Consider the following 23838-nt stretch of genomic DNA (forward strand, 5'->3'; position numbering starts at 1 on the left):
CCAGTCATGGATGAGCTGGACGAACAGCCAACAAAATTGGAACTCAGTGATGCAATTGATTCTCTAGCCAGCAGAAAAGCCCCTGGAAAGGACGGCATTACCCCTGAAATAATCAAGAGCGCCAAGCCTGCTATACTCTCAGCACTCCATGAACTGCTTTGTCTGTGCTGGGATGAGGGAGCAGTACCACAGGACATGAGTGATGCCAATATCATCACCCTCTATAAGAACAAGGGTGACCGCAGTGACTGCAACAACTACCGTGGAATCTCCCTGCTCAGCATCGTGGGGAAAGTCTTTGCTCGAGTCGTTTTAAAGACTCCAGAAGCTGGCAGAGCGCGTCTATCCTGAGGCACAGTGAGGCTTTCAAGCAGAGAAATCCAACATTGACATGCTGTTCTCCCTTCGCCAGCTACAGGAGAAATGCCGCGAACAACAGATGCCTCTCTACGTTGCTTTCATAGATCTCACCAAAGCCTTTGACCTCGTCAGCAGACGTGGTCTCTTCAGACTACTAGCAAAGATCGGATGTCCACCAAAGCTACTAAGTGTCATCACCTCATTCCATGACAATATGAAAGGCACAATTCAGCATAACAGTGCCTCATCAGACCCCTTTCCTATCCTGAGTGGCGTGAAACAGGGCTGTGTTCTCGCACCTACACTGTTTGGTATCTTCTTCTCACTGCTGCTCTCACATACATTCAAGTCTTCAGAAGGAATTTTCCTCCACACAAGATCAGATGGCAGGTTGTTCAACCTTGCCTGTCTTAGAACAAAGACCAAAGTACGGAAGGTCCTCATCAGGGAACTCCTCTTTGCTGACGATGCTGCATTAACATCCCACACTAAAGAGTGTCTGCAGAGACTCATCAACAGAATTGCGGCTGCCTGCAACGAATTTGGCCTAACCATCAGCCTCAAGAAAACGAACATCATGGGACAGGACGTCAGAAATGCTCCATCCATCAATATCGGCGACCATGCTCTGGAAGTGGTTCAAGAGTTCACCTACCTAGGCTCAACTATCACCAGTAACCTGTCTCTCGATGCAGAAATCAACAAGTGCATGGGAAAGGCGTCTGCTGCTTTGTCCAGACTGACCAAGAGGGTGTGGAAAAATGGCGCACTGACACGGAACACAAAAGTCCGAGTGTTTCAAGCCTATGTCCTCAGTACCTTGCTCTACGGCAGCGAGGCCTGGACAACGTATGTCAGCCAAGAGCGACGTCTCAACTCATTCCATCTTCGCTGCCTCCGGAGAATCCTTTGCATCAGGTGGCAGGACCGTATCTCCAACGCAGAAGTCCTCAAGGCAGCCAACATCCCTAGCATATACACCCTACTGAGCCAGCAGTGCTTGAGATGGCTTGGCCATGTGAGCCGCATGGAAGATGGCAGGATCCCCAAGGACACACTGTACAGCGAGCTCGTTACTGGTAACAGACCCACCGGCAGTCCATGTCTTCGCTTTAAAGACGTCTGCAAATGCAACATGAAGTCCTGTGACATTGACCACAAGTCGTGGGAGTCACTGCCAGTGATTGCCAGAGCTGGTGGACAGCCATAAAGGCGGGGCTAAAGAGTGGCGAGTCGAAGAGACTTAGCAGTTGGCAGGAAAAAAGACATAAGTGCAAGGAGAGAGCCAATTGTGTAACAGCCCCGACAACCAATTTTATCTGCAGCGCCTATGGAAGAGGCTGTCACTCTCGAATTGGCCTTTATATCCACTCCAGGCGCTGCTCCACAAACCACTGACCACCTCTAGGCGTTTCCCCATTGTCTCTCGAGACAAGGAGGCCAAAGAAGAAGACTCTTAGCTGAGGTCTAACCAGTAATGTATCAAGGTTTGATTATAACTTCCTCACTTCTGTACTCTGTGCCTCTACTTAAAAAGCCCCAGAACCTGTATTTTTAAATGACTTCTATGTATTTCAGAGTTTACAGGAAGTGTGTGGTTATAAACTGGAAACATTACAGCTGAGCAAATAGCAAGATAAACAACATTAAACTGAGTGAAATGATGCCTGGATACAAACAGAAAAAGTTGGAAATACTCAGCAGGTTAGGCAGCACTGGAAAAAGTTAGAGTTGAGCAAGTACAGAGGCAGGGAAAGGGGCAGATAAAAAAGAACAAAGGGGAAGATCTGGGATTTGGGTGGAGGGCAGCAGAATTTAAGTGACAAAAGTGATGATGATGCAAGGCAAAATGCAGAAGGTATTGGCATCCTTTCATCTGCAAGAGATGATAAACATGCAGCAAACAATCCATTTAGGTGTGATGTTTCCATACGGTGCACCTTTGATGATTGTGGAGGCAGGTTCTCCCACAAGTTCTGCACCAACAAAGTTACTAGGTGACATTTTGGAAATAGTAATGGGACAAGTAAAGGTCCAAAGAAGATGTAAACCTTCTTCTTCCTTGGCCTCCTTGTCTCGAGAGACAATGGGTAAGCGCCTGGAGGTGGTCAGTGGTTTGTGAAGCAGCGCCTGGAGTGGCTATAAAGGCCAATTCGAGAGTGACAGACTCTTCCACAGGTGCTACAGATAATATTGGTTGTCGGGGCTGTTACACAGTTGGCTCTCCCCTTGCGCTTCTGTCTTTTTTCCTGCCAACAGCTAACTCTCTTCGCCTCGCCACACTTTAGCCCCGCCTTTATGGCTGCCCGCCAGTTCTGGCGATCACTGGCAACTGACTCCCACGACTTGTGATCAATGTCACAGGACTTCATGTCGCGTTTGCAGACGTCTTTAAAGCGGAGAGGTGGACGGCCGGTGGGTCTGACACCAGTGACGAGCTCGCTGTACAGTGTGTCCTTGGGGATCCTGCCATCTTCCATGCGGCTCACATGGCCAAGCCATCTCAAGCGCCGCTGGCTCAGAAGGGTGTATATGCTGGGGATGTTGACTGCCTCGAGGACTTCTGTGCTGGAGATACGGTCCTGCCACCTGATGCCAAGGATTCTCCAGAGGCAGCGAAGATGGAATGAATTGAGACGTCGCGGTACTGAGGACACAGGCTTGATACACTCGGACTTTTGTGTTCCGTGTCAGTGCGCCATTTTCCCACACTCTCTTGGCCAGTCTGGAGATAGCAGTGGAAGCCTTTCCCATACGCTTGTTGATTTCTACATCGAGAGACAGGTTATTGGTTATAGTTGAGCCTAGGTAGGTGAACTCTTGAACCACTTCCAGAGCGTGGTCGCCGATATTGATGGATGGAGCATTTCTGACGTCCTATCCCATGACGTTAGTTTTCTTGAGGCTGATGGTTAGGCCACATTCGTTGCAGGCAGCTGTAATCCTGTCGATCAGTCTCTGCAGACACTCTTCAGTGTGAGATGTTAATGCAGAAACGTCAGCAAAGAGAAGTTGTAAATGATAACAACAAAATGATCAGCAACAGCTGCTGTCTGGAAAAATGAAAGCTGTGCTGGGATAAGTGGTGCTGGGCTCAACCTTCTGGTTCCAAAGTCGTCACATTGAGACTTTGCATGACGTCAGGGAAAGGGGCGGGGAGAGCCCAAAGGAGCCTGGGTAACCCGGCCGAAAAAGATGGCGCGAAAAGTCGTGAGGAAATTTGATTGTTAAACGGACATTTATATTTAAAAAAAAATATACAAATGGATTCCAAAACCGCTAAGGTACTGTTTTTTAACATCTAACTGTAAACTTTAAATGTTTAAAGAAACAAAAGTATAACGTTAGAATTGGATTTTTAAAACGTTCGGAATGTTTTCGCCATGGTAACGGATGTCCCGCTTGCTGACCTCGGCCCTGGGTGAACCTTGCGTAACCTGATTGGACAGCGCGATTGTCAATCACGCTCGGACGTCACCGCCGCTGGTACCGGATTCAGGGGCGTTCAGTCAAAATATTTATATTGTAACTGCAACCGTTTTAAAATTGTCTTTGCTCATCAAGAGCTGCATATATTGTTGAGGGGTTTTTAAAAAAAAAGTTTTTCCTAAATTGTTGCTGTATCTTGGATTCACAGTGGTCGCATCACAATTCATCCATTCAGAAAGACACTAAAATCTTAATCGCAGCATTCAGGTCTTAAACGACTTTGACTTTTACCTAAACTGCTTTAAATTTTCCTTTTGTTGTTTTGAATTTGTACCCGTTATCACGCTTTAATTTGAACTGGTGTGTTGCAAATTGGTGAACGTACGAATTAGGAGAAGGCCCCTCAGCCCCGCTCCACCGTTCAATAAGTTCATGGCTGAACATTCCCACCTACCCCTGATAACATTCCACCCCCTTGCTTATCAAGAATCTATCTACCTCTGCCTTAAAAATATTCAAAGATTCTGCTTCCACCACCTTTTGAAGAAGAGAATCCAAAGACTCTCAACCCTCAGAGAAAAAATTAACTTTAATCCCTTACACAGGGAAGAAATGAAGAATTTTGTACTGCAATAGCATCTTGAGTCTCTCAAAAATGCCAAAGTACTTGCAACACACTAAATTACTTTGAAGGTATTTTTTAATTCATTCTTGGGATGTGGGCGTTGCTGGCAAGGCCAGTATTTATTGCCCATCCTGAATTGTCTAATTGTGGTAGTGGTGATCCACCTTCTTAAACAGCTGCAGTCCAAACTCACACCACCCTCTGGGTGAAAAACATTCTCCTCAACTCCCCTCTAATCCTTCTACTGATTACTTTAAATCTTTGCCCCCCTGGTTGTTGACATCTCTACAAAGGGAAATGGGTCCTTCCTATCCACTCTACCTAGGCCCCTTATAATTTTATTCATTTTGATTAAATCTTGCCTCAGCCTCCTCTGTTCCAAAGAAAATAACCCCAACCTATCCAATCTTTACTTGTAGCTAAAATTCTCCATTCCTGGCAATGTAGTTGTAAATGTCCTCTGTACCCTCTCTAATGCAATGACATCCTGTAATGTGACCAGACTGTATGGCCTAACTAGTGTTTTATACAGTTTTAGCATAAACTCCTTGCTCTTGTATACTATGCCCCAGCTAATAAAAGAAACAGAAGAAATAGGAGCAGGAGTAGACCATATGGCCCATCGAGCCTACTCTACCATTCAAAACCGTCATGATTGATATTCAGATTAAACTCCACTTTCCCACCTGCTTGCCATATCCCTTGATTTTTTGGTCTGTCAAATCTGTCAATCCCTGCCTTAAATGTATTCAACGATGAAGCATCCACAACGCTCTGGGGTAGAGAATTCCAAAGATTCACAATCCTTTGAGTGAAGTAATTCCTCCTCATTTCGGTCCTAAATGATCGGCCCCTTATCCTGTGACTGTACCCCTGTGTTTTAGATTCCCCGACCAGCGGAAATAATCTCTGTGTCTATCCTATCCAGCCAGTCTAGAATCGTGTATGTTTCAATGAGATCACCTCTCATTCTTCTAAACTCCAGAGAATACAGGCCAAATTTACTTAGCTTCTCATCATAGGACAACCTCCTCATCCCAGGGACCAATCTAGTGAACCTTTGCTGCACTGCCTCCAATGCAAGTGTATCCTTCCTTAAATTTGGAGACCAAAACTGCACACAGTATTCCAGATGTGGTCTCACCAAAACCTTGTACAATTGTAACAATACTTCCTTATTCCTGTACTCCAATCCCATTACATTAAAGGACAACATGCTTTTTTTCCTTCCTAATTGCTTGCTGTACCTGCGTGTTAACTTTCAGCATTCCTTGTACAAGCACACTCAAGTCTCTGAACATCGACACTTACAAGTTTCTTACCTTTTACAAAAAATTCTGCTTTTCTATTCTTACAATCGAAGTGCATAACTTCACACTTCCCTACATTATACTCCATCTGCCATCTTGTTGCCCACTCACTTAACCTGTCTATATCTCTTTGCAGCCTCTCTGTGTCCTGCCTACTGCTTACCTTTCCATCTACCTTTGTATCATTAGCAAACTTAGATACATTATTCCCTGCCTCTTCATCTAAGCCATTAATATAGAGTGTAAATAGCTGAGGCCCCAGCACTGATCCTTGCAGCACTCCACTATTTACTGCCTGCCAACTTGAAAATGCCCTGTTTATGCCTGCTTGTTGCTTCCTGTCTGTTAACCAATCATCTATCCATGCTAATATATTTCCCCAACTCCATGAGCCCTTATCTTGCCTATTAATCTTTTGTGTGGCATCTTATCGAATGCCTTTTGGTAATCCAGGTATACTACATCTAGTCGTTTGGTAGGACAGAACTTGAGTTTTGCTGAAAATAGAGACGTGTCGAAGCTTTTCATCTTGCAGACAGAAGGAATATGTGCAAACATTCCGTCTGTTTCTGCTAAACAAAGTAAGTGACAGCCATTCGCTGGTTCATTCCTCAGGACAATGTCTTGACCAACTAGAGTCAAGCTGCCTGGTTTAAATTTAAAACAAAGCTTGGCAGTTAACTGTCAGTCACTGGAAACTGATGCATTCTCCATGGCAATGCCTCGACCAGTCAGAGTTCAGATTTAGAGATACAGCACTGAAACAGGCCCTTCGGCCCACCGAGTCTGTGCTGACCATTAACCACCCATTTTTACACTAATCCTACACTAATCCCATATTCCTACCACATTCTCACCTGTCCCTATATTCCCCTACTACCTACACTAATGGCAATTTATAATGGCCAATTCACCTATCAACCTGCAAGTCTTTTGGCTGTGGGAGGAAACTGGAGCACCCGGAGAAAACCCACGCAGACAGAGGGAGAACTTGCAAACTCCACACAGGCAGTACCCAGAATTGAACCCGGATCGCTGGAGCTGTGAGGCTGCGGTGCTAACCACTGCGCCACTGTGCCGCCCTCACTTGCCTACCAATTAGCACACTCTTCTGATACACTATAAAGCCGTTATTTTTCCTGTCATTAGTATTCTTGTGGATTGTCCTGATGAGTGCAAGACGAAAAGCTATGACAACGTCTCTATTTTCAGCAATACTATACTACATCTACTGATTCCCTTTTATCTACCCTACTGGTTACATCCTCAAAAAACGAATACATTTGACAAACATGATTTCCCTTTAGTAAAACTATGTTGACTTGTTCTAATCATACTGTGCTTTTCTAAGTGCATTGTTAAGACTTCCTTAATAATAGATTCCAGCATTTTCCCAATGACTGATGTTAGGCTAACTGGCCTGTAGTTCCCTGTTTTATCTCTTTCTTGAAAAGCGGTTTAACATTTGCCAGCTTCCAATCTGACGGGACCGTTCCTGAATCTAAGGAATTTTGGAAAATCATGGCTAACGCATCCACTATCTCTGCAGCTATCTCTTAGAACCCTAGGGTGTGGGCGATCAGTTTCTGGAGATTTGTCAGATTTTAGTCTCGTAAGTTTTTCCAATGCTTTTTCTCTGCTGATATAAAGTTCCTTAATTTCCTCACTTTTTTAGCCCCTAGGTTACTGTCTATTTCTGGTATGGAACTTGTGTCTTCTACTGTGAAGACTGACACAAAATATTTGTTCAATGTCTCGGCCATTTCCTCATTCCGCATGATAATTTCTCCTGTCTCTGCTTCTACGGAACCAGCGTGTACTTTAGCTCCTCTCTTCCTTTTTATATACCTATAAAAACTCATACAATCTGTTTTACATTACTGGCTAGTTTACTCTCATTCTATTTTTTCCTTTTTTATCAACTTTTCGGTAGCCCTTTGCTAGTTTCTAAAACACTCCCAATCCTCAGACTTGCTATTCTTTTTTGCAACATTGTAAGCCTTTTCTTTTAATCTAATACTATCCTTGACTTCCTGAGTGAGCCACGGATGGGTCTTTCTGGCTGAGTTTTTGTTTTTCAAAGGTATGTATTTTTGTTGAATATTTTGAATTGTTTCTTTTAAGATTCCCCATTGTCCATTTACTGCCATACCTTTTAGTCTATTTACCCAATTTACCTTAGCCAGTTCTCCCCTAAAGCCTATGCAATTGGCTTTGTTTAAGATTCTTGTTTGTGATTGGAGTATGTCCTTTCAAACTTAATTCAGTGGTATTATGATCACTGTTTCCCAGTGGATCTTTTACTATGACATTGCTAATTAACCCTGTTTTATTACACAATACTAGATCTAAGATGGCTTTATCCTTCGTTGGCTCCACAATGTATTGCTCCAAGAAACTGTCTTGAAAACATTCTACAAATTCATCTTCTAGACCACTTCTGCCAATTTCATTGTCCCAGTCTATATCACAACTATTACATTGCTTTTGTTACAAGCTCAATAATTTCTTGTTCAATGCTCTGTCCAACAGTATAACTACTGTTAGGGGGCCTAGAAACTACTTCTATTCCTTATTTCCACCCATACTGATTCTACTTCATGATCTTCTGAGGCCAGATCCTTTCTCTCTAATGCCCTTATGTCATCCTTTACCATCAGTGCTACCCCCTCCTCCTTTGCTATTCTGTCTGTTTTTCCGAAATATTGCCTATCCTGGAATATTTATTTTCCAACCTTGGTCACTATGTAACTATGTCTCTGTAATGGCAATTTGATCTAAATCATGTACCTCTATTTGTGCCACTAATTCATCTATCATATTGCAGATGCTTCGTGCATTCAGATATAGAACCTTTAACTTAAGTTTTTGATTCTGTTCCCTTTAATTACCTTATTTGCTGATGTACAATTTCTGTTAAACTCTCTGTCCCTTCCTGTCCCATTCTGCTTGTCATTACCCACAATGGCCTTGGCCTGTCTCTAGGATTTCTAAGGGGAGGCAGTGGCATAGTGGTGTTGTCACTAGACTAGTAACCCAGAGACCCAGGGTATTGCTCTGGGGACATGGGTTCAAATCCCATCACAGCAGAAGGTGGAATTTGAATTAAATTAATAAATCTGGAATTTAAAAAAAAGCTAGTCTAATGATGGCCATGAAACCATTGTCGATTGTTGTAAAAACCCATCTGGTTCACTAATGTCGTTTAGGGAAGGAAATCTACTGTCCTTACCTGGTCTGGCCTACATGTGACTCCAGACCCACTGCAATGTGGTTGACTCTTAAATGCCCTCTGAAATGGCCGAGCAAGTCACTCAGTTGTATCTAACCGCTACAAAGTCAATAAAGACCGAGCTGGCTGAGTCCTAAAGGACATATCTGCTAGACTGGGTATGTGGCAGGTGGTGAGGGAACCAACAAGAGGAGAAAACATACTTGGCTTCGTCCTCACCAGTCTGCCTGCCGCAGATGCATCTGTCCATGACAGTATTGGTAGGAGTGACCACCGCACAGTCCTTGTGGAGACAAAGTCCCGCCTTCACATTGAGGATACTGTCCATCGTGTTGTGTGGCACTTATCTCGAGAGACAATGGATACGCGCCTGGAGGTGGTCAGTGGTTTGTGTGGCAATACTGCTGTGCTAAATGGGATAGATTTTGAACAGATCCAGCAATACAAAGCTGGGCATCCATGAGGCGCGGTTGTCCATCAGCAGCAGCAGAATTGTACTCGACCACAATCTGTAACCTCATGGCCCGGCATACCCCCACTCTACCATTGCCATCAAGCTAGGAGACCAACCCTGGTTCAATGAAGAGTGCAGGAGGGCATGCCAGAAGCAGCACCAGGCATACCTCAAAATGAGGTGTCAACTGGTGAAGCTACGACACAGGACTATCTGCGTGCCAAACTGCGTAAGCAGCATGCGATAGACAGAGCTAAGGGATCCCATAACCAATGGATCAGATCTAATCTCTGCAGTCCTGCCACATCCAGCCTTGAATAGTGGTGGACAATTAAACAACTAACTGGAGGAGGTGGCTCCACAAATATCCCCATCCTCAATGATGGGGGAGCCCAGCACATCAGTGCAAAAGATAAGGCTGAAGCATTTGCAACAATCTTCAGTCAGAAGTGCCAAGTTGATGATCCATCTTGGCCTCCTCCTGAAGTCCGCATCATCACAGATGCCAGACTTCAGCTAATTTGATTCACTCCGCGTGAGATCAAGAAACGACTGAAGGCACTGGATACTGCAAAGGCTATGGGCAATGACAATATTCCGGCAATTGTACTGAAGACCTGTGGTCCTGAACTTACCGCGCCCCTAGCCAAGCTATTCCAGTACAGCTACAACACTGGCATCCACCCTGCAATGTGAAAAATTGCCCAGGTATGTCCTGTACACAAAAAGCAGGACAAGTCCAACCCGGCCAATTACCGTCCCATCAGCCTACTCTTAATCATCAGTAAAGTGATGGAAGGTGTCATCAACATTGCCATCATGCGGCACTTGCTTAGCAATAAACTGCTCAGTGACGCTCAGTTTGGGTTCCGCCAGGGCCACTCAGCTCCTGACCTTATTACAGCCTTGGTTCAAACATGGATAAAAGAGCTGAACTCAAGATGTGAGGTGAGAGTGACTGCCCTTGAAATCAAGGCAGCAGTTGACTGAGTATGGCATCAAGGAGCCCTAGCAAAACTGATGTCAATGGGAATCAGGAGGAAACCCCTCCACTGGCTGGAGTTTTACCTAGCGCAAAGGAAGATGGTTGTGGTGGTTGGAGGTCAATCATCTGAGCTCCAGGACATCACTGCAGGAGTTCCTCAGGGTAGTGTCCTAGGCCCAACCATCTTCAGCTGCTTCATCAATGACCTTCCTTCAATCATCAGGTCAGAAGTGGGGATGTTCGCTGATGATTGCACAATGTTCAGCACCATTCGTGACTCCTCAGATACTGAAGTAGTCTGTGTAGAAATGCAGCAAGACCTGGACAATATCCAGGCTTGGGTTGACAAGTGGCAAGTAACATTCGTGCCACAGAAGTGCCAGGCAATGACCATCTCCAACAAGAGAGAATCTAACCATCTCCCCTTGACATTCAATGGCATTACCATCGCTGAATCCCCCACTATCAACATCCTAGGGGCTACCATTGACCAGAAACTGAACTGGAGTAGCCACATAAATACAGGTCAGAGGCTTGGAATCCTGAGACGAGTAACTCACCTCCTGACTCCCCAAAGCCTGTCGTCCATCTACAAGGCACAAGTCAGGAGTGTGATGGAATACTCTCCACTTGCCTGGATGGGTGCAGCTCCAACAACACTCAAGAAGCTCGACACCATCCAGGACAAAGCAGCCCGCTTGATTGGCACCCCATCTACAAACATTCACTCCCTCCACCACCGACGCACAGTGGCAGCAGTATGTACCATCTACAAGATGCACTGCAGCAATGCACCAAGGCTCCTTAGACAGCACCTTCCAAACCCGCGGCCTCTACCAACTGGAAGGACAAGGGCAGCAAATGCATGCGAACAGCACCACCTGCAAGTTCCCTCCAAGTCACACACCATCCTGACATGGAACTATATCGCCATTCCTTTACTGTCGCTGAGTCAAAATCCTCAAACTCCCTTCCTAATAGCACTGTGGGTGTACCTACCCCAAATGGACTGCAGCGGTTCAAGAAGGCAGCTCACCACCATCTTCTCAAGGGCAATTAGGGATGGGCAATAAATGCTGGCCTGGCCAATGACGCCCACATTCCATGAATGAATGAATAAAAAAAAATCTCACCTCTCCTGAACCCTCCTCCACTCTGTTAGTTCACAACCTCTGGTCTTAACTGCTGGCTGACTCTTGATTTTGTCTGCACTGTCCCTTTCTGTCACACCCTGATTATCATTATGCTTATTGCTATCTTGCTCTCTTGCCTTCTCCTCACTCTTTAAATTATCACATCTTCCCTCACTTGATCCCTTGCCCCCACTATTTAGTTTATAGTCCTCTCTACTGTCCTAGTTATCTGACTCACCAGAACACTGGTCCCATCACGGTTCAGATGTGGACCGTCCCAATGATACAGTTCCCACTTTCCCCAGTACTGGTGCCAGTGCCCTATGAATTGAAACCCTTTCTCCCACACCAATTTTTGAGCCTTGCATTTAACTGTCTAATCTTATTTACCCTACGCCAATTTGCTCGTGGCTCAGGTAATAACCCAGCGATTATTACCTTTGAGGTTCTGCTTTTTAATTTAGCCCCTAGCTGCTCATACACCCAATGCTGAACCTCTTTCCTAGTCCTACCTATGTCATGGACCACGACAATTGTTTGCTCCCCCTCCCACTGCAAGTTCCTCTCCAGCCCTGAGCAGATGTCCCGAACCCTGGCACCAGGCAGGCAACACAGCTTTCTGGACTCTTGCTCTTGGCTGCAGAGAACGGCGTCTATCCCCCTGACTATACTGTCCCCTACTACCACTACTTTCCTATTTACTCCCACCACTTGAATGGTCAGTTTGCTCATCCACCCTGCAGCCCTTGCTGTCATCCATACAAGCTGAAAGAATCTCAAACCTGTTGGACAATTGCAAGGACTCAGCCTCCTCCACTTCTGTCTTCATGGTCTCATTACCGGCCTTACTCGCAGTCACACCCTCCTGTCCCTGACCACTGACCAAACCAGAAGACCCTATCTTATGCGGTGTGACTGCCTTTTGGAACAAAGTGTCCAGAAAGTATTCTGTATGGCTTCTTAATCACATCATCTACCTGTTCTGTTACCTTCAGGGATCTGTGGACATGCACTCTATAGTCCCTCTGTTCCTAGAATACTGAGAAGTTTAGATCATTTATCGTCTACTTCCTTGCCTTGTTTGTCCTTCCCAAATGCATTACCTCGTACGTTTCTGGATTGAATTCCATTTTCCACTTTGCTGCTCAGGTGACTAATCAATCCATTGATATCTTCCTGTAGCCATGTCCGGCTGTCTCCCTTACTCTCAACCACTTGGCCAATATTTGTCTCTCAACAAACTTCTTAGTCGTGCCCTCTACTTCAGGTCTAAGTCATTGATATATACCACGAAAAGAAGGGACCTTGTATTGAGCCCTGAGGAACTCCACTGGAAAGAGACTTCCAGTTAGAAAAACACCTGTCGACCATACCTTTACTTCCTGCCAGTGAGACATTTTTGCATCCACTTTGCCACTTTCTCTTGGATCCTATGGGCTTTTAATTTTTTGACCAGTCTGCCATGTGGGACTTGGGCCTTATTGAGATCCATGCAGACTGCATAGAATCATCATAGAAATTATGGCACAGAAGGAGGCCATTCAGCCCATTGTGTCCATGCCAGCCGAAAAAACTAGCCGCCCGATGTGTTCCCACCTTCCAGCGCCTGGTCCATAGCCTTGCCAGTTACCGCACTTCGGGTGCATGTCCAGGTACCTTTTAAAAGAAATGAGGGTTTCTGCCTTCACCACCATTCCTGTCAGTGAATTCCAGCCACCCACCCCCCTCTGGTTGAAAAAGTCTTTCCTCATGTCCCCTCTAATCCTTCTACCAATCACCTTAAATCTGTGCCCCCTGGTAATTGACCTCTCCGCTCGGGGAAACAGGTCCTTCCTGACTACTCTATCTCGGCCCCTCAGAATTTTGTGCCCCTCAGAATTTTGTACACCTCAATTAAGTCACCCCTCAGCCTCCTCAGTTCTAAGGAAAACAACTCTAGCCTATCCAATCTTTCCTCATAGCTGCAACTTTTGAGCCCTGGCAACATTCTTGTAAATCTCCTCTGTACTCTCTCCAGAGCAATTATTTTCTGTAATGTGGTGACCAGAACTGTACGCAATACTCCAGCTGTGGCCTAACCAGCGTTTTATACAGTTCCAGCATTGCTTCCCTGCTTTTGAATTCAATCTTCTTTGGCCTCCTTATCTTGAGAGACAATGGATAAGCGCCTGGAGGTGATCAGTGGTGTGTGGAGCAGCACCTGGAGTGGCTATAAAGGCCAATTCTAGAGTGACAGGCTCTTCCACAGGTGCTGCAGAAAAATTTGTTTGTCGGGGCTGTTACACAGTTGGCTCTCCCCTTGTGCCTCTGTCTTTTTTCCTGCCAACTGCTAAATCTCTTCGACTCGCCACACTTTAGCCCTGCCTTTATGGCTGCCCGCCAGCATTCTATACCTCGGCCAATAAAGGAAGCATTCCATGTGGCTTCTTCACTCTATCTACCTGTCCTGCCACCTTCAGGGACCTGTGGACATGCACTCCAAGGTCTCTCACTTCCTCTCAATATCCTCCCGTTTATTGTGTATTCCCTCGCTTTATTTGCCCTCCCCAAGTGCATTACCTCACACTTATCTGGATTGAATTCCATTCGCCACTTTTCCGCCCACTCAACCAAACCATTGATATCTTTCTGGAGTCTACAGCTATCCTCTTCACTGTCAAGTAGATGGCCAATTTTTGGGTCATCTGCAAATTTCCCAATCATGCCACCCACATTTGAGTCCAAATCATTAATATATACCACAAATAGCAAGGGACCCAACACTGAACCCTGTGGAACGCCACTGGAAACAGCTTTCCATTCACAAAAACATCCGTCGACTACTACCCTTTGTTTCCTGTCCCTGAGCCAATTCTGGATCCAACCCGCCCCATTCCCCTATATCCCATGAGATTTCATTTTACTGACCAGTCTGCCATGTGGGACCTTGTCAAATGCCTTCCGAAAGTCCATGTAGACCACATCCAATGCACTACCCTCATCAATCCTCCTTGTTACTTCCTCATAAAACTCCATTAAGTTAGTAAGACATGGCCATCCCTTAACAAATCCATGCTGACTATCCCTGATTAATCCATGCCTTTCTAAGTGGCAGTTTATCTTGTCCCTCCGAATAGATTCTAACAATTTACCCACCTCCGAGGTCAGACTGACCGGCCTATAATTATTTGTCCTAACCCTCGCACCCTTTACAAACAATGGTACAACGTTCGCAGACATCCAATTGTCTGGTACCTCACCTGTATCTAGTGAGGATTTGAAAATGATCCTCAGCGCATCTGCTATTTCCTCCCTGGCTTCCTTTAACAACCTGGGATGCAATCCATCCGACCCTGGTGATTTATTCGCTTTCAAGGATGTCAGACCCTCTAGTGCTTCCCCTCTCATTATGCTTATTGTATCTAATATTTCACACTCTTCCTCTTTAACCACAATGTCGACATCAACCCTCTCTTTTGTGAAGACAGAGACAAAAAACTAATTTAAGAACCCTGCCCACATCCTCTGCATCCATGCACAAGTTACCTTGCACATCTCTGATAGGCCCTACCCTTTCCTTAGTTATCCTCTTGCTCTTAATGTACTGATAAAACGTCTTCGGGTTTTCCTTGATTTTACCTGCCAATAATTTTTCATGTCCTTTCTTTGCTTTTCTAATTTACTTTTTTACTTCACCCGTTGCACTTTCTATACTCCTCTAGGCTTTCTAAAGTATCAAGATTTTTGTGACCATCATAAGCTTTCTTTTTCTGCTTTATCTTACCCTGTATGCTTCTAGATAACCAGGGGGCTGTAGATTTGGCAGTACCACCCTTTATCTTAATGGGGACATGCCTACACTCTGCCTGTAGTATCTCACTTTTGAATGTCTCCCACAGGTTTGCCACTGATTTTCCTTCAAGTAGCTGTGTCCATTCCACTTTCACCATCAAACAAACTACCTTCATCAACTCTCTTCGGAACATAGGACTTAGGAGCAGATTTGGCCCGTTGAGCCTGCTTTGCCATTTGATTTGCCAAGGCTGATCTGGTAGTGGTCTGAACTCCACTTACCTGTCTGCCCTGCCCCCCCACCCCCAATAACCCTTGACTCCCTGGTCTATCAAAAATCTATCTTGCTCAGCCTTGAATAAATTCAATGACCCAGCCTCCACTGCTTTCTGGAGAAGAGAATTCCACGGACTAACTATCTCAAAAAAAAATTCAATAGTTAGTCAGACCTGACCTTCGCTTAACAAATCCATGTTGACTGTCCGTGATTAATCCGTTCCATATAAATTACAATTTATATTGTCTGTCAGAATGTTTTCCAATAATTTGCCCATCATTGAGGTGTATTGAGGATGACCAAACGTGGATTTTATCTAGGAAGTGTACTTCAGGTTCAAGATCTCTAGATTCTGGAAAGGTCTCAGCGGATTGGAAAACTGCAAATGTAACACCTTCGTTCAAGAAAGGAGGGAAACAGAAAGCAGGAAACTATAGGCCAGTTAGCCTAACGTATATCTGGAAAATGCTCGAATCCATTATTAAAGAGGTAGGATCAGAACATCTAGAAAATTATAATGTACTCAAGCAGAGTCAACATGGTTTTGTGAAAGGGAAATCGTGTCTGACAAATTTGTTAGAGTTCTTTGAGGATGTAACAAGAAAGGTGGATTAAGTAGATGTGGTGTACTTAGATTTCCAAAAGGCATTCAATAAGATGTTACACAAAAGGTTACTACACAAGATAAGAGCTCATAGTGTTGGGGCTGATACATTAGCATGGATAGAGGACTGGCTAATTAACGGGAAACAGAGAGTTGGGATAAATTGGTCATTTTCAGGATAGCAAACTAACGGGTGGAGTCCCACAGGGATCTGGGCTGGGGCCTCAACTATTTATGATCTATATTAATGGCTAGGATGAAGGGACTGACTGTATTGTAGCCAAATTTACTGGTGATACGAAGATAGGTAGGAAAGCAAATTGTGAGGAGGATATAAAAATCTGCAAAGGGATATAGATAGGTTGTTAGTGGGCAGAAATTTGACAGATGGAGTATAATGTAGGAAAATGTGAGGTTGTCCACTTTGGCAGGAAGAATAGAAAAGCATACTATTAAATGGAGAGATGCTGCAGTACAGAGGGATCTGGGTGGCCTTGTACATGAATTGCAAAAAGTTAGCATGCAGGTACAGCAAATAATTAGGAAGGCAAATGAAATGTTGGCCTTTATTGCAAGGGGGATGGAGTATAAATGTAGCAAAGTTTTGCTACAACTGTACAGGGCGTTGGTGAGACCGCACCTAGAGTACTGTGCAGTTTTGGTCTTTGACTCGAGCAATGACATAATCCAGGAGGTGCCTGTACTTTGATCTAGGCTGCCTCCATGTGGTTTTGTATTTGTCCTTTTGGCAGAAGAGGGTGTTTGTTGTAATGAGCCCATGCTGAATACACTTTGTCAGCAGGAGAACACCATTTGCATTGGCTTTTCCCATCCTGTTTTTCCCAATGGATCCTCTCCATACATGAGAGTCATGACCAACCGTGGCATTGCAGTCCTTCAGGAGATGATCATCTCCTTTTGGTTTGGCAATGAGAGCTTCAGCAAGGTCAGAATAGAACTTTTCCCTAACATTGTCATCGAGTCAAGGGTCAGGGCATAAGTGCTGATGACGGTGGCATATTGATTACAGCCGAGCTGTGGGTGAAGTGTCATGCGTCTTTCATTTATGCAGTTGGGGAGTTCTGGCAGTGCATCCAAGATCTATTCCACATGGTAAAAGCATCTCCATGGACACGAGGGTTACTGTCAGCCTTTCCTTTCCAGTAGAAGGTGTATCCCCCGGCTTGTTGCTTCAGCTGCCCCTTCCCAGGAAGGCGGATCTCACTGAGGGCGGTGATGTGAAGCTAGCTCCACGAGGATTCAGGCAACACTCCTGCAAAACTAACTTCGATGGACTGGACACTGTGTCTGGATGGCCGAAAAGCATCTCCCCCGCCAGGTCCTGTTTTCTCAATTCTCAAATTGTCAGCATTCCAGGGGAGGACAAAGCAAATGCTTCAAAGACACTCTGAAGCTCTCTTTGAAGTGGGGCAGCATTGACATTGATGACTGGGAGGACCTTGCTACCAATTGTTCAAAATGGCGACAATTTGTCCATCACGCTGCATCATTCTTTGAGTCCAAATGCCTTAACGATGAGGCAGAGCAGTGCAGAGAAGGAAAGAAAAGGAAGCAAATCCTGCACTCGGATTCCACTACTTCGTGGGACATCCTGTCCCATGTGCCCAAAGATCCACAGGTTGAGAATTGACCTGTTCAGTTACCTGAAGACCCATGGCAGAAACTCATGGCCTTGAGAAGACGTCATCCTTGTATTGAGGGACAGCTGACGATGACAGTTTTGGCCTCCTTGTTTAAGGAGGTGTATACTTGCTTTGGAAGCAGTTCAGAGAATATTCACTAGGCTGATTTCTGGGATGATGGGTTTGTCTTTGGAGGAAAGGGTGAGCATGTTGGACCTTTACTCTTTGGAGTTTAGAAGATTGAGAGGTGATCTTACTGAAGCATATAAGGTTCTAAGGGGGCTTGACAGGGTAGATGCTGAGAGGCCCCTCATGGGCAAATCTAGAACTAGGGGGCACAGTTTCAAATTAAGGGCTCTCCCATTTAAGACGGAGGTGAGTAGGAATTTCTTCTCTCGGAGGGTCGATAGTATTTGGAATTCTCTCCCTCAGTGACTAGTAGAGGCTGGGTCAGTGAATATATTCAAGGCTGAGTTAGACAGAGTTTTGAGTGACAAGAGAATCAAGGGTTATGGGGGCAGGCAGGAAAGTGGAGTTAAGGCCACAATCAGATCAGCCATGATCTTATTGAATGGCTGAGCAGGCTCGAAGGGCCAAATGGCCTACTCCTGCTCCTATTTCTTATATTGTTACGCATGGGTAGATGGGAGATTCGTTGAACCTATCCTTGTAGAAAGAAGAGTGAGATGAAGTTTTTCACCGTCAACCATCCTATTTGATGCTGTCTTCAATGGAATTTTAAAGGCCAGCCTTGAGTGTAATTTCTGAAAGGTGTTCCTTTTTGCAGATGCTGCATTGTTGACAGACTCACTTGGGATCTGCTGAATTCCACTCGTTATTACTTCTGCCTTCAAAAGCAGAATGGTGGAAAATTCACCGTCAAAGGTCTAAATTCCCTGGCATGGGGAGAGCCTTGTTCCCAGACCCTCCAGGAAAGAAATTTTTGCACCTTCAGTGCACACATCCCCTTCATAAATTTCTAAATGCGCCACTACAAAAACAAATATCAAGTTTATTTTCCCTGTTGCTAGTATTGTTTGTGCACTTCATTTTTCTCCTCTGGGAACTAATGAAATATTGGGTACACCTGAACTTCAAGTCATGACAAGCTCAAGTCTCTCATTGCAACTTCTACTTTTCATGTCATATCTAAAGAGAAAAACAAACTGAGTTGTGGCATGTGATCCCAAGCACTTAATAAATACCTTGAGGACAGTGTAATAAAAAAAAATTAACTTGTTGAGTTGCCTTGAAGCAGTGGGCTTTTCACAGCTTTTCTGTTGTCAGTTCTTTTGAAGGTTGCAAATCTTGTAGTTTGACATGTGTGCAGACAATAATAAGATTTTATGTTTTAAAACTTTTAAGAAGTTTTCTTGCTTGTTTCTAGTAGCTATGCTAAATAAATGCTTCTTGAATTATTGTGATATTGTGGCTTTTGAAGTGATGGTGTTTCTTTTGGGAAAATTCCAATTACCATCCCCCCCCTTCATTTTCTTCTCTATTCTCTCCTATTTATTTATGCTGGCCATCCAATTCTGATGAAACGTCCCAGACCTGAAAAGTTAACTCTGCTTCTCTATCCGCAGATGCTGCCAGACCTCCTGAGTATTTCTAGCACTTTCTGTTTTTATTTCAGATTTCCAGCATCCGCAGTATTTTGCTCTTATTTTAGTAGGTAATCCAGAAGCCGAAGCTTATGCCCTGGGATACAGGTTCAAATCCTACTATGGCAGCTGGTGGAATTTGAATTTAAATTCAATTAGTTAATTAATAAAAACCTGGAATTGAAAGCTAGTCTCAGTTTCATGGCACCATTACTATCGTCGGTTGTTGTAAAAGCCAAACTGGTTCACTAATGTCCTTTAGGGAAGGAAATCTGCCATCTGGTCTGGCCTACATGTGACTCCAGGCCCACAGCAATGTGGTTGACTCTTAACTGTCCTCTGAAATGGCCTAGCAAACCACTTAGTTCAAGGGCAGTTAGGGATGGACAACAATGCTGGCCTTCCCACATCCCATGAAAAAAAAACTGCCTCCTTTGATCAAGCTTTTGCTCATCTGCCTTCACATCTCCTTAAGTGGCTCAGTGTCAAATTGTGTTTGATAACTGTTGCTGCGAAGCACCTTGGCCATTTTACTGCCTTAAAGGCGCCATATAAATGCAAATTGTTGCATTCATAGAATCATGCTGTTTTGGTTTTATTTTAGATTGTGAGTATTTATTTTGCCACAGTGAGGATTAAGCAACACTGATCATGCTTAGAAAGATATATTTGTCATTTCAGAGGAATAAAGAGAATAGTTCAGAGAAGCACTGAATAATAGTGTCGTGTAGCTTTAGGAATACAGAAAATTTGAGTTGAGAAAGTGGTGTGGCCAGGAATTTCAATAGATAAAGAAAGACTTAAGGCAAAACCATCAAAAAGGTAGTTGCTATTGGTTAAAGCTGTGGGAGACTTGAAGAAATAGGTCTTTGGTTGGGCGGGGGTGGTGGTGGGAATGCAAGAAAAAATATTATTGCTCCATGAAAAGGACGTGGAGGAGATCAAGATGTAGCAATTAAGCTATTGCATCGCCATAGGACTGGAGATTGAGAACTGAGGCTACAATTTCATTAGAAATAGCAGTCAGGAAATCTGCTTACTGTTTGTGATGTTGCAAACACTGTGACCAGCAGAAAACTCTTCCCAATTCACACATCTGTTGGGAAATACAGATGCAAAGCCACATGCTCATCTACCGGTCCTGCATTGATCATTTGTTTAATATTAGATGGAATAACAACACATGCAACTTTGTCTTTCTCAGGAGATTGTGTGAATGGCTGGTGGGGTCGAGGGGGTGGTGGGTGGCGGATGAAGGTCTTAATTGTGCATAAATTGCATTATGATAGTATGGGTCAAGCTTGATGGACCAGCTGGTCTTTTCCGGTCCATCATTTTCTTGTGTTCAAATTCCAGCAAAATTCATTTTGGTCTTTGCAAAGAGACAGAACTGTTCTGGAGAATTTGTATTGTGGAGAGGATGGAAAAATTGGGTTCTGAGGAACAGGCCCATGATCTTCTACAACACTTTTGTTTCGGCTGCTGATAATTACATATTTAATCTATGAATGAGTGACAGAGTTCCAGTTGATAATGCCATTTGGAAAGAGTTGCTAGACTGGAGAAGTGCAATGTGAAATTTGCCTCAGATTTTCAGTGTGGAAGTTTGTGACCAATATGGATGAATATTCTGATCCAAATACATTTTCCTCTGTGCTTTAACACTAGGTTTCCATGTGGTTAGCAAAGATTTTTGGGGACCAGCAGATCCCTTTCTATGAAGTGAACCCATGGACCATGGATGTTCTCTATCGTCTGATGGAGCAGAATGAAACTCGAGACCGTGACGTCACCCAATTGATCGAAGATCTGAAGCAAAAAACAATGGAATACAAGTCTGATGGTAAGTTGGCTGCAGAATATTATTCAACTGGACCAAATTGAATACAGATCTGGGTGGGGATAGAGTTAGTTAGCAGTTTTGCCACACTAATGTGCTGTACCACAGAATTTCATGCTGCTATTGCAGTTTCAGTGTCAAGGAGGTTGCTCAGTGTGGTTGCAACATTTTTCTTTTCCAGCTTAAATGGCATCACGCCAAGCTGTTCTCCTTTAGTTTTTGACTCTGTGCGGAACATGATTTTCAGTTGGTAACTCTTGGAACTGGATTCTTATCTACCTAATCGTTTCATCAATGGCTTCTCTTCCCACTTCTGTACAGTTACCTTTGATGTCCCCCCAGGATTTAGCTTTGGCCCTCTCCTATTCCTCATCTGCATGCTGCCCCTTGGCAACATCATTTGAAAACACAATGTCAGTTTTCTCAGGTAGACTGACGACGCCCAACTTTACCTCACCACCACCTCTCTCGACCCCTCTACCATCTCTAAATTGTCAGACTGCTTGTCTGAAATACAGTACTGGATGAGCAAAATTTTCTCCAATAAATATTGCAAAGACTGAAGCTGCTGTCTTTGGTCCCTGCCACTCACTTCACTCCCTCGCCACACACTCCATCCCTCTCCCTCTTTCAACCCCATATCCGCGCTGTTACTAAGACTGCCTAATTTCACCTCTGTAACGTCACCCGACTCCACTCCTGCTTCAGCACACCTGCTTCTGAAACACTCATCCGAGCTTTTGTTACCTCCAGACTCAGCTTTTCTAATGTACTCCCACTTTCTACGCTCTGTAAACTTGAGACCTAGAAAACTCTGCTGCAACTTGCACCAAAATCCTGTTCACCCATCACCCCTGTGCTCATTGACCTACACTGACCCCTGGTCAAGCAATGCCTGGATTTTAAACTTCTCATCCGTGTTTTCAAATCCGTACATGGCCTGGCCTCTCACTATTTGCAATCTCCTACAACCCTCCGAGATATCTGTGCTCCTCTGACTCTGGCCTCTTGAGCATCTTCTACTACTGGCGACTCTACCTTCAGCTGCTTAGGCTTGAAGTTCTGGAATACCCTCCCATACCTCTCTGCCTCACTTTCCTCCTTTAAGACACTCCTTAAAACCTACCTCTTTGACCAAGCTTTTGATCATCTTCCTTAATATCTCCTTTTGTGGCACGGTGTCATATTTTATTTTATAATGCCCCTGTAAAGTGCCTTGGGACATTTTATCACATTGAAGGTGACTATAAATACAAGTAGTCATAGTTGTTATGACACAGAAGGAGTCCATTCGGCCCATCAGATCCATTTCGGCTCTCTCCAGTGCAATCCAATCAGTTCCATTCCCTGCTCTATCCCTGTAGCCCTGCAAGTTTATTTCCCTAAAGTGTCCACCCAATTTCCTTTTGAAATTGTTCATCACCTCCAGTTCAACCACCCTTGTAGGCAGCGAGTTCCAGGTCATTAGCACTCATGTTTTAAAAAAAAAAGTTCTCCCTCATATACCTCCTGCATCACTTGCCCAAAACCTTAAATCTGTGTTCCCTAGTCCTTGTACCATCAGCTAATGGGAATAGCTTTTCTTTTTCTATCATATCTAAACCTGTCATAATCTTATACACCTCTATCAAATCTCCCTCAAATTCCTTTGCTTCAAGGAGAACAACCCCATTGTCTTCAACCTAACCTTGTAGCTAAAACCCCTCATCCCTGGGACCATTCTGATAAATCTCCTCTGTATCCTGTCAAGGTCCCTCACATCTCTCCGAAAATGTGGTGACCAGAACTGGATGCAATACTCTAGTTGTGCATAATCAGCGCTTCACAAAGGTTCAGCATCACTTCCCTGCTTTTGTACTCAATACCTCTATTTATGAACCCCAAGATACCAGATGTTTGTCCTGCCGCATTCAAAGATCGATACACATACAGCCCCAGGGCCCTCTGTCCCAGTATGCTCTTTAGAACTATGCCATTAAGTCTATGTTGCATCTCCCTATCCCTTCTGCTACATATGCATCATCTTACACATGCCATCTTCCATCTGCCACTTGTCTGCCCACTCTGCTTGCCTGTCGATGTCCCATTGCAGACGATTGGTATCATCTTCACTGTCTGCCACACCTCCCACGTTTGGTATCATCGGCAAATTTTAAAATTTTGCTCTGTATTACAATATGCAAGTCATTTTTATATATTTTTATATATATCAAAAAAGTAGTGGTCCTTGCACTGACCCTTGGGAAACACCAGTGTCTATCATCCTCCAGTCCGAAAAACAACCATTTACCAATACCAAGACTTTCTGTTTTCTGTCCTTGCATCAATCTTTTTTTATCCAAGCTGAGTTGGACCCTCATATTCCATGAGCCTCAGTTTTGTTAACCAGCCTTTTATGTGGTACTTTGTCAACACTTTCTTAAAATTTAAATATACAACATCCACTGCTTTCCTTTATCTATCTTCTCTGTAACTTCATCAAAAAATTCAGTTAGGTTAGTCAAGCATGACCTGTCTTTTATAAATCCATGCTGGCTCTTAATTAATTCAAACCTCTCCAAGTGCCTGTTG

General features: G+C 44.2%; 1 protein-coding gene across 2 annotated transcripts in view; it reads left to right on the plus strand.

The window, feature by feature from the left end:
- The first annotated feature begins 3522 nt into the window (after positions 1 to 3522).
- The window catches only part of haus1 (HAUS augmin-like complex, subunit 1), a 79072-nt gene continuing 58756 nt past the window's right edge, over positions 3523 to 23838 (plus strand). Inside the window, exons 1-2 of one of the 2 annotated variants that reach the window (XM_068029998.1) lie at positions 3523 to 3644; positions 21096 to 21270. In XM_068029998.1, the coding sequence (XP_067886099.1) occupies positions 3624 to 3644; positions 21096 to 21270 (196 nt within the window). In that variant the 5' untranslated portion in view covers positions 3523 to 3623. Of the gene's footprint in view, positions 3645 to 15994; positions 16066 to 21095; positions 21271 to 23838 lie in introns of those variants that run through there. The other variant, XM_068029991.1, reaches the window with a different exon arrangement.

This window comes from Heterodontus francisci, chromosome 1 (genome assembly GCF_036365525.1).
Source record: "Heterodontus francisci isolate sHetFra1 chromosome 1, sHetFra1.hap1, whole genome shotgun sequence".
NCBI classification, from domain to species: Eukaryota; Metazoa; Chordata; class Chondrichthyes; order Heterodontiformes; family Heterodontidae; genus Heterodontus; species Heterodontus francisci.